The following is a 12286-nucleotide window of genomic DNA, read 5'->3' on the forward strand; positions in this document are numbered from 1 at the left end:
CTTCCTTAGTTGAAAGAATTTTTTGAGCATACTCTGCTTTTTACTAGGTTTTGGAGAAGCCATCTGAAATAAATTTGACTTTTACCCTTTAAAGAGTTCTGAAGCAAACTCCTATTATTAGACTTACCATGTTCATTTTGTTAATGGGACTGTTGAAAAATTGAGTTTGTAACAAATTCTTCTAAAAAGCAATTTCTTACTCTGTCCACAAACCTTCTTGAGTGTGCAGTGTCACTGATTCCTTCCTGGTTTCCTTTCAGACGTCCTACTGGCATTGAAGAGGAGTCCCTTGTGTTTGTCTGGTCGGAAGGAGCCCTTGAATTTATTGACAATGCAGACACTTTGAGGCCTTTCACGCTCTATGAGTACCGGGTCAGAGCCTGTAACTCCAGGGGCTCTGTGGAGAGTCTGTGGTCGTCAGCACGGACTCTGGAAGCCCCACCTCAAGATTTCCCGGCACCTTGGGCTCAAGTCACTGGTGCCCATTCAGTTCTGCTGAACTGGACTGAGCCGGACTCTCCCAATGGCATCATCTTCCAGTATCGTGTGGTTTACCAACAGAAAACTGATAACTCGACCTTGAACTTCTCTGCTGTGCATGCTTTCACAGTGATGGTAAGAACTTTAGAAAAAAGAAAAAAAAAGAATAACAGGTACTTAGATTTTTTAAATTAATTTTTATTGAGGTGTACCTGCTTTACAATGTTCTGTTATTAATAGTTTCTACTGTACAGCAAAGTGAATTAGCTATTGTTGTGGTTCAATTGCTAAATCATGTCCGACTCTTTGCAACCCCATGAATTGTAGCTCACCAGGCTTCCCTGTCCTTCACTATCTCCTGGAGCGTTCTCAAACTTATGTCCATTGAGTTGGTGATGCTATCTAACCATCTCATCCTCTGATGTCCCCTTCTCCTTTTGCCTTCAGTCTTTCCCAGCATCAGGGTCTTTGCCAATGAGTTGGCTCTTCAGATCAGGTGGCCAAAATATTGGAGCATCAGCTTCAGCATCAGTCCTTTTGGTGAATATTCAGGATTGATTTCCTTCAGGATTGGCTGTTTTGATCTCCTTGCTGTCCAAGGACTATTAAGAGTCTTTTCCAGCACCACAGTTCAAAAGTATCAATTCTTCAGTGCTTCAGTGCTCAGCCTTCTTTATGGTCCAGCTAGACATATACATATATCCCCTCTTTTTGGATTTCCTTTCTCATTTAGGTCACCACAGAGCGTGGAGTAGAGTTCCCTGTGTTATAAAATAGGTTCTTGTTTGTTATCTATTTTTTTCCCTTTGGTTATCTATTTTATGCATAGCATCAATAGTATATATATGACAATCCCAATCTCCCGATTCATCCTATCACCCCTCCCTTCACCCTTGGTATCCATATGGTTGATCTCTATGTCTGTGTCTCAATATCTGCTTTGCAAATTAGATTACCTGTACTATTTTCCTAGATTCCACATATTTGCATTGATATATGTTTCTCTCTTTCTGACTTCATTCTGCATGACAGTCTCTATGTCTATCCATCGCTGTATATTTAACGCAATTTGGTTCCTTTTTATGGCTGAAATATTCCATTGTGTATAAGAACAGGTACTTATATGGTTAATATGTTGACATTAATTTCCTTAGCTGGCTTATCATTTTTCTTTACTTGATGCTTAAATATATGGGAATTTTTAAGTGCAAAAGTTGCAAAGTAGTCATGGGGACAGGATACTGAACTAAGTATAGGAGATACTGGAGACCAGTGTTCAGATCATAGTTAATCTGTGTTACTGCCAAAAAATAACTGATCTCTCTTTGCATGACTTTCAGACCCATTAAATAGAAGTATTAAATGTTTCCCTCTGCACCTCACAGGGATGAAGCTCAGATAAAATTAGACATGTCACATATGTAAATATGATATTATTGACTCTTTGAGGAAAAAGAAAATTTAATTTCTAGATATACCTATCTAGATAAATAGATATAGTTATACATATACATCACATGCACTATAACTTAATGGTGATTTTTCAGGGTTGGCCTCCTCTGGCCCATACCACTCCTTAATTCAATTTACCTTCTATCTCCTGAGAGCTTTCTTTGTACCTGGCATAGCCTTATGTTCTATAGGAAATACAAAAAACAGGATGGTCCTTCTCTCAGGGAGCTTTCTTTCTTATAATATTGCAGAGATGAGAATTGAACACTAAAAAGTAAGCGAAGTAGTGGGTTACAGCCCATAATATTCACCACACTGGGATTCAGATCCCGAACCCCACCACCTACTGGCCACAAGCCACAACACATGAAAAAATCATACATCAAAAGTGTTAAACAAGAAATGCTCTGGAAAATTTGTAAATGTGATTCTATTTGTATAAAAAGTTCTAGAATATTGTAAGTATAGAGAGGAGATATATTGGGACAAGGAACTTCTCTGCCCTTATCAATAAGGCTACCTGTAGAGAGGAGACAGTTTTACATTTTGCTTCATGTAATTCTCTATTTTTTATTTTTTTAATGACTATTATTTTATTTAAAAAAATTTAATCTTAGTAAAGATCTGTAAAACTCCAAATTAATCAAATTATGTCTCATGGATATTAGTTGGCAGCCCTGACTCTCCCCAGCATTGAGCAGAATGATGGGCAGGTAGCAGATATTAACAAAATAGGAAAGACCGAAAGATATGCTCTGGGAGGTCAGCAGGAAACCCTAAGACTGAAGGGGTCCCATGGGAGAGATGAAACATTGTGGTCTTGGGAGTGAAATACACATGGCTTTCAAAATGTGCGATGACTGTCCTAAATATGAAAACCCCTCACAAGGAAGAAAAACTGGACAACATAAAGCATCACTTTCAAAGACTGATCATTTTCTATGTTTCCAGTTTTGGAAGCCCAATTTACATGAAAGTTATCTTATAGAGGATACCCAAAATACCTAAATAAGGTGAGGCAAACATATTTTAATGAAACTCCAGAAGAATCTTCATAAATGAATAGAATGTAATATTTTCTCACTATCCAATGTTCAAATTTCTCATATGACTAAGAAATAAGCAATGTATTAATTAAAGAAATCTTCATTTTTAACTTAATTTTTGTTTTATATTGGAATATAGATGATTTACAATGTTGTATTAGTTTCAGGTGCACAGCAAAGTGATTCAGTCATGCTTTTTCATATATCCATTTTTTCCCATATAAGTAATTGCAGAATGTTGAGTAGAGTTCCTATGCTATACAGTAGATCCTTGTTGACTATCAGCAAGGCTTTATATTTTATATATAGTTTGAATATGTTAATCCCAAGCTCTTAATTTACCCCTCCTCCCCTACATCTCATCTTTGGTAACCATAAATTTGTTTTCTGAGTCTGTGAGTCTGTTTATGTTTTGCAAATAAGGTCACTTGTATCATTTTTTTTTATATTCCACATATAAGTGGAATATATTTCCACACATTTGTCTTTCTCTGACTTCACTTAGAAATTCGATCTCTAAGACCATCCTTGTTGTGGCAAATGTCATTCTTTCATTTTTTTTTTATGGCTGAGTAATAGTCCCTTGTGTATATGTACCACATCTTCTATGTCCTTTCCTCTGTCAAAGGACATTTAGGTTGCTTCTGTGTCTTGGATATTGTAAACAGTACTGCAGTGGATATTGGGGTGCTTGTGTCTTTCCAAATTAGAAAACTCTAATGCCCAGGAATGGGATTGCTGGACCATATGGTAGTTTTATTTTTAGTTTTACAAGGAACCTCCATACTGTTCTCCATAGTGGCTGTACCAATTTATATATCCATGAGCAGTATAAAAAGATTCCTTTTCTCCACATTCTCTCCAGCATATATTGTTTATAGAATGTTTGATGATGGCCACTCAGACTGGTGTGAGGTGACACTAATTTTTTTTTATTTGCATATCTCTAATAATTATCACTGTTGAGCATCTCTTATATACCTCTTGGCCATCTGTATGTCTTCTTTGGAGAAATGTCTATTTAGATATTCTACCCATTTTTTGATTAGGTTGTTTATTTTTTTAAATAGAGCTGCATGAGCTGTTTCTAAATTTTGGAGTTTAATCCCCTGTCAGTCACTTCATTTGCAAATATTTTCTCCCATTCTGTGGGTTCGCTTTTCATTTTGTTTAGGGTTTCCTTTGCTGTGCAAAAGCTTGTAAGTTTGATTTGGTCCCATTTCTGTTTTTATTTTCATTACTCAAGGAGGTGGATCCAAAAAGATTTTGCTGAAATTTATATTCGAAAATTATATTTAGAGTTAAGAATTTATTTTTTTATTTGACACTTATTTATATATCATGGTCTTTTATATTACATTTAATAGTGCCCTCATTATAAGATTAGAGGCAACATTCTTAAGTGTAGAAGTTCCATGGGGAAATCTATCTCCCACCATACCCTTGTATTCATGTCCTCAACTTCCACCCTGAAAGAAGAATACTGAAAAATCCTTGACAGGAGCTTTCTGAATGAGACATCTTAATGTAAACATATTTTATTGACAGCATCAATAGTACAATTATTAAACTTCTAATCTTTTAAATATGGCTTTCATAGATATGAGCCTAAACATTTAATCTCTCAGAAAGTTCTACTGGAATTCCAACATGACTTAGCCTCTAAGTCATCCCTTCACATTGTTGTTTGTTTATTTGCTCGTCGTGTCTGACTCTTTGCAACCCCATGGACTGCAGCCCGCCAGTCTCCTTTGACCGTGGGCTTTCCCAGGCAAGAGTGCTGGAGTGGGCTTCCATTCCCTTCTCCAGTGGATCTTCCCCACCCAGGGACTGAACCCCCTTCTCCTGAATCTCCTGCACTGACAGGTGGATTCTTTACCACTGAGCCACCTGGGAAGCCCTCATCCCTTCATATCCAGTTTCATTTTACAGCACAATACTCAAAGTATTCAATGAACTATGTTCTTTTTTTAATCTGTTTGGTTCCATTTTTATCATGCTAAAAAGTTCCTTCAAAAGAGGAAGGTTTATAGCCTCAAGCTTTAAGTCTTATGTGTCTCTTGGTATATGGGCCTTCCCCAACATTCATCTACCAGACCAATATTATTTTATTCCTCCATGTTTCTAAAGATTAATCTTTGCAGTGTTAAAAAGAAGAGCCAGAATAATTGAGAAACAGTATTTCTGCATTCTCCTTTTGAGTTTACGTATGTGTGTGTGTGTCCAAAGTGGTCCTCCAAAATCTGGATCTTTGTCCCTAAATATCCTAAGAGGAAATTTCATTAGGGTCATCAAGAAAAGTCCCATTTGAACTTTTTAGCAATCAAGGACATATTCCACAAAGCAATCAGGCTAGAGTTATGACATTATGGTCACTAGACCAAGTTTCCATGACTCTTTATGGACTGACATCTTTGAAAGAAGTAATCAGGAAAACTGACTATTGTCTTTGAGTTTCATCCATTCCTATGTCCCCAAGAGAACATTGTTTAAAGATACCTAAAGAAGGAGATTCTAGAGGTTCTTCTTTCCAATTCCTCATTATCAGAGAAGAATGTTCCTTTTAGCCTATCCAAATCCCTCCTCCTATATTTGAGGTTCATCTCTTCCTATTCAAAATACATTACTTCTTTCTATACTAGTATATTGGACCCTCAGGCTCAAGAACATGCTATTGACCATTCAATCCAATTTGGCAAATAGTCATTGAGTACTCTATTCAATTTGCCAATACTCTATACTACCTTCTACTGTATGAGAGAAGTCTGTCATGCAGCTGGGCTATTGGGCAGAGACTCTGAGGGAAGAGAGTAGTCAAGTCTGAGACACAGATTTTTTACTACTAAGCTTATAAGTTTCTTTGCTTCTGAGTTTCTGCTGCTCATGTGTTGATGTTGTTTTTCAATTGCTAAGTCATATCCAACTCTTTGAGACCCAATGGACTGTAGCATGCCAGGCTCCTCTGTCCTCCGCAGTCTCCCCTGAGTTGGCTCAAATTCATGTCGTTTAAGTCAGTGATGCTATCTAACCATCTCATACTCTGCCCCCTCCTTCTCCTTTTGCCTTCAACCTAAGCATCAGGGTCTTTCCCAATAAATCAGCTCTTCACATCAAGTGGCCAAAGTACTGGAGCTTCAGCTCAGTATCAGTCCTTCCAAAGAATATTCAGAATTGATTTCTTTAGGATTGACTGGTTTCATCCCCTTGCAGTCCAAGGGACTCTTAGAAGAGTCTTCTCCAGCACCATAGTTCAAAAGTATCAAATCTTCAGTGCTTAGCCTTCTTTATAATCCAATTCTCCCATCCATACATGACTACTGGAAAAATCATAGCTTTGATTACTTGGACCTTTGTCAGCAAAGTGATATCTCTGATTTTTAATATATTATCTAGGTTTGTCATAGCTTTCCTTCCAAGGAGCAAGTGTCTTTTAATTTCATGGCTGCAGTTACCATCCACAGTGATTTTGGAGCCCGGGAAAATAAAATCTTGCAATGCTTCCACATTTTCCTCTTCTATTTGCTGTGAAGTGATGGGACTGGATGCCATGATCTTAGTTTTTTGAATGTTGAGTTTCAAGGCAGCTTTTTCACTTCCCTCTTTTACCTTCAGTAAGAAGCTCTTTAGTTCCTCTTCACTTTCTGCTATTAGAGTGATATCATCTGCATACATGAGGTTGTTAATATTTCTTCCATCTATCTTGATTCCAGCTTGTGAATCCATCCATCCTGCCCAGCATTTTGCATGATGTACTTTGCATATAAGTTAAATAACCAGGGTGATAATATATAGCCTTAATGTACTCCTTTCCCAATTCTGAACTAGTCCATTGTTCCCTATTCAATTCTAACTGTTGCTTTTTGACCTGCATACAAGTTTCTCAGGAGACAGGTGAAAGAATTTTCCAAAGTTTGTTGTGATCCATATAGTTAATGTAGTCAATGAAACAGAAGTACATATTTTTTCTTGAACTCCCTTGCTTTCTCCATGATCCAACAAATGTTGGCCATTTGATCTCTGGTTCCTCTGCCTTTTCTAAACCTAGGTTGTACATCTGGAAATTCTCAGTTCACAAATTTCTGAAACATAGCTGGAAGGATTTTGCACATAACCTTGCTAGCATATGAAATGAGTGTAATTGTGTGGCAATTCTTTGGTATTGCCTTTATTTGGGATTTGAATGAAAACTGGCCTTTTTCAGCGCTATGGCCACTGCTGAGTTTTCTAGATTTGCTGATATATTGAGTGCAACACTTTCATAGCATCATCTTTTATGATTTGAAATAGTTCAGCTAGAATTCCATCACCTCCACTAGCTTTGTTCATAGTATTGCTTCCTAAGGCCCACCAGACTTCACACTTCAGGATGTCTGGTTCTAGGTGAGTGACCACACCATCATGGTTATCAAGGTCATTAAGACTTTTCTTGTATAGTTCTTCTGTGTGTTCTTGCCACTTCTTAGTTTTCTGCTTCTGTTAGGTCCTTACCATTTCTATGGTGATTTACTTTTAAATCTCTCTATAGCCTTCCTGGCTCTACGCACTGTTTTTCCAATTCCTACATCAACTAAATGTCTTCACTGCCTCTTTCCATTTCTGTGCCTCTCCTAGGATATTTTCCAATTTTTTGTTTTATTAACAGCTGTGGCTGAAATACACCAGAGCAAAGGAACTACATTTTCAATTTGTGAGATACAGAATCCATCCCCACCATCCAGGATTGCAATCCAGTTCCCATACTTGCAAGAGGTGTCACTAATGCCTCTCTTGTTTCTCTTGGGATCCCATCCCCCCACGAGAAGTCACCAATAAATTGTGTGTAGAGTCGTGCCATCACTAACTTGTCCCAGAGTCCCCCCAGAGCTGTTTATAGACAGGTGGACGTAGCTGGGAGAGCCTCATAAAACAGGTGCAATGAATGCATGAGTCCTCCTGATGGTGGCAGTGGATGGAGAACTGGCAGTGGGGGCCCTCCATGGGGGTGGAGAGCATATGTGTTGGCAGGAGCAGCAGCAGCAGAGGCAGCAGGAGAGACGAAATGGAAAGAGTATGGCTTTTAATGTATTACCGGCTTCTCTCCTAATCACATGAAAAGTTTCATCTCTGGACCTACAGAGATTCTTATAAGGGGAAGAGAGAGATATCTAGTTCGTCAGGATCTCTTCAAACCAAGCCCCTCCTCTACTGAAAACCAGCTTTAGGTAGAAGTCCTTAAGCCCCCTCCCAATTAACTCGGTGATGAATTGTGTGGTGTCAGGAGAGAAACTGCATGTAGCCTTGCTTGGCACAGGAGAGTTCCATGGTGGTATTTACAGGGAACACTCCTGGCGAGGTTGGCGGTACTGTTGCCACCATTCAGATGTGTTTGCTTTTTCTCCCTGGCACCTGCCATCACACTGGCAAAAATAACTTGGGACAGAAAGGCAAAAGTGGTTTACCTGTTAGTCTGTGCTGTCACTATATCCCTGTTCACCCCACAGGGTTATAAAACATCAAGCCCAGATTAGACACTTGCCCAGTCCCCTGAAAGATAGATGGTCCCTCGCTCTGTACGTAGAATCAAGCATGCGGTGCTGAGGAGTAAGCAAATTATATGGGTCACTAAAAGTTGGCTTCTGATCTGGAAATAAAATCCAGAATTACAGACTCTAGTTTCTAGATTCTAATTGCCAAACTTCCTTGCCCAATGTCACAGAGGAAGTATTCAAAATGTCCCCATGTGGTTGTTGCAAATCTCTTTACCATTAAGTAGATATGTAAGGGGGAAAAATGAGACTCTTTATAATTGCCATAAGATAGGGAGTTTGTGAATAAATCAATGATTTATTTTTAATCCCATTTTCATTTTGGCTTAGTCTAGTGTAAAATATTATTGCTCTTTACATATGATCTTGAGTTAGTTGGAGCTCTTAAATTTGATTGTTCTTGGCATTTTTCCCCAGATCCACTGATAAGTCAAAAGAAATGCTGTGGGAAATATAGTTATCTAAAAAGACTACTTTGGTGACTGTTGTTCCAAAATCAAGAAAAAATAGTGATAAAAACAATAGCCATACTTTCTGTGTCAGTTGGGACTTTCACATTATAGAATATGAGTAATAACATCATTCATTCTGATACAAAATATGGCAGAGTAGATGTCACACAAAACAACGTGTTGGTACAACCCATTTTTTATTGTAAAGAACTTTGTTTGCTCTCAACTGTTCATTTATTAGGCTTCTGTTATCTTTCTGCTTTTTTCTAATACCCTACCCTACCCTACCCTAGTAACTAACCAATCTACTTGCTCAGTATTATTGGGCATAAAAAAACATGTAAGTCTTGAACTTTGTGTAACTAGTTCCTTGGAAGGGCCTTACTTATCTCCAACCACTTTATTCCACAAGCTTTATCAGGACTTCCTTCCTTGCTCATGAGAGCTCTAGAGCAAGTTCCATGGTTTTCCAGTCACTTTCAGTGACAAAGACCACCCAGTTTTGATAATCAAGACTCATTTGTATGCTAAAAAATCCAGTCTAAATCCAGTCTAAAGCCTGACTTGTGTTAAGGCATCAACAGTGGGGAATAGAAGGCATGTCCATTTTTATTTCTTTTGTTCTTGTTGATTTCCCAAGGGTCATGGTAGAAAAGATAAAATTAAACTAAAAGAGGCAGAGCCTAATATTGTTCCGGTCCATCTACCATTGCCTTCGTATGTGTAAGTGTCTCATGGGATTTTTTTTTTTTTATGGGTTACATAGATGTCTCCCATTGGAAATTCCATGCTTCACAGTTCCTGATGCAGGCAACACACTCTTTGGCAAATTTCTTGCACCCTTGTCCATTACTGCCCCAAAGATCCACCCACAGCCTTCAACTTGTAGGTTCCCCTCTCCCAAAATGTCAGCCAATATCAGGACCTAGCATGTTAGCAAAACTCATTCCTTTCTTGACATTCATAGGCTTACGGAAAAGTTGTTCTATTTAAAAAGGAAAGTACAACTAGTCCAGCACTATCTTCTCTACTTGCTTTACCACTGGGTGAGACCCAGCCAGCCTCAGAACTTGAGAATTCATTGAATGAGAAGCAGGTATCAGCTTCTGTGTTAGGCCATGATCCCCAAATCCTGGGATCACGTAACAATCTCAGAAGACCCTTCTTCACCCTGGTGGCTGCACAAAAATTACCCTATAAGTCTCTTTACCTCCATAGCTGGCCTCTTGAAGAAAGTGGAAGGTCCATCTTACCTTTTTTTTGCAGGCACCCTCAATTTCTTCCTGATGTTCTCCAGGGCAGTGGTACCTTTTTGACATCAGGTACCAGTTTTGTGGAAGACAGTTTTCCCACAGACTGGCATGGGGGGAATGGCTTCAGGATGATTCAAGCACATTACATTTATTGTGCACTTTATTTCTGTTATTATTATATCAGCTCCACCTCAGATCATCAGGCATTAGATCCTGGAGGCTGGAAACCCCTGATCTAGGATGTCCTTCATATGCCTGAGAGAGAAATGTGGAGCACTTCCCCTCCCTCTCTCAAGTGGTAAAGAGATAACCTGGAGAAACTGCCCTCCAGAATTCCTCTCTGGAACTTGCTTTTCATAAACCTGGATCTTCTCTTATATAAGTTGTCTTAAACAGATCTTCAGAGGGGAGATGAACTTGAAGACGTAAAGCTGATACTTTCTGTACGTCGTGCAGGCGTTTGCCTGGCACTTCCAGTAGAGCTACAGTGTTGTTCAGTTGTTAAGTCATGTCCAGCTCTTCGCAACCCCCTGGACTGCAGCACACCAGGCTTCCCTGTCCTTCAGGAGCTTGCTCAAACTTACGTCAAACATTGTTTCAGTGATGCCATCCAACCATCTCATCCTCTGTCCCCCCTTCTCCTCCTGCCTTCAATCTTTCCCAGCATCAGGGTCTTTTCCAGTGAGTCAGCTCTTCGCATCAGGTGTCCGAAATATTGGAGTTTCATTTTCAATATCATTCCTTCCAATGAATAATCAGGGTTGATTTCCTTTAGGATTGACTAATTTGATATCCTCACTGTCCAAGGGACTCTCAAGAGTCTTCTCCAGCACCACAATTCGAAAGCATCAATACTTTGGCACTCAGCCTTCTTTATGATTCAACTCTCACATCTGTACATGACTGCTAGAAAAACCATAGCTTTGACTATATGGACCTTTGTCAGCTAAGTGATGTCTCTTCGTTTTAATGTGTTATCTAGGTTTGTCATAGCTTTTCTTCCAAGGAGCAAGCATCTTTAATTTCGTGGCTGCAGTCACTGTCCACATTGATTTTGGAACCCAAGAAAATAAAATCTGTCACTGTTTCACCTTTTCCCCATCTATTTTCCATGAAGTGATGGGGCCAGATGTCATGATCTTAGTTTTCTGAATGCTGAGTTTTAAGCCAGCTTTTTCACTCTCCTCTTTCGCTTTTATCAAGAAGCTCTTGAGTTCCTCTTCACCTTCTGCCATTAGAGTGGTGTCATCTGCCTATCTGAGGTTATTGATATTTCTCCTGGCAATCTTGATTCCAGCTTGTGCTTCGTCCAGCCCAGCATTTCACATGATGTACTCTACATATAAGTTAAATAAGCAGAGTGACAATATACAGCCTTGACATATTCCTTTCCCAATTTTGAACCAGTTCATTTTCCCATGTCCAGTTCTAACTGTTGCTTCTTCACCTGCATACAGGTTTCTCAGTAGGCAGGAGCTATGTACTAACCACATATTTTTCTAAACTCTAGTCATTATTCTGCAGCACACCCTGTTACATAGCTAAATGGCTCCATCATCTTTCTAGTTGCTTAAGCCACACCATAAGTTGTGTGGCTTGTGTCCTCTACTTTACTTCCATATCCAATCTTTTACTAAGTTCTGTTGATTCTGCTTCTACAGTATGTTGAGTCTTCTGGTCAAAAGTCCCACAATGTCCACTTCTCTCCTCAAATGATCACACTGTTAAACTTCAAATGGATCCGGCATCCTATTTAATTGTCAAGTTTGAACTGACAGGACTCACAGGACTGTCGAAAGGCTAAATAAATTAATGCATATGCAAAATACTTTAAGACTGGAAATAGCAATATAAATAGGCTATAAAACTTCAGACATCCTATTATTTTGAAATAACAGAGGCTTTAAAAAATGAGCAAATGTAGAAACTATTAGGTTTGGATAAGGCAACTATATGAATTTTGTCATGACTGGAAAAACTATGTTCTGTGCTGCGTTCAGTCATGTCCAACTCTGTGATCCCATGGATGACCCTTTGGACTCTAGCCTGTCAGACTCCTCTGTCCATGGAATTTTCCA

At 38.9% G+C, this 12286-nt stretch overlaps 1 protein-coding gene across 1 annotated transcript in view; it reads left to right on the forward strand.

Moving 5' to 3' along the window:
- The window catches only part of USH2A (usherin), a 922740-nt gene that overhangs the window by 774115 nt on the left and 136339 nt on the right, over positions 1 to 12286 (forward strand). Inside the window, exon 60 of the mRNA XM_040262869.1 lies at positions 261 to 615. Coding sequence (XP_040118803.1) covers positions 261 to 615 — 355 coding nt within the window. The remainder of the gene's footprint in view (positions 1 to 260; positions 616 to 12286) is intronic.

This window comes from Oryx dammah, unplaced genomic scaffold (assembly GCF_014754425.2).
Source record: "Oryx dammah isolate SB20612 unplaced genomic scaffold, SCBI_Odam_1.1 HiC_scaffold_21, whole genome shotgun sequence".
Classification (NCBI taxonomy): domain Eukaryota; kingdom Metazoa; phylum Chordata; class Mammalia; order Artiodactyla; family Bovidae; genus Oryx; species Oryx dammah.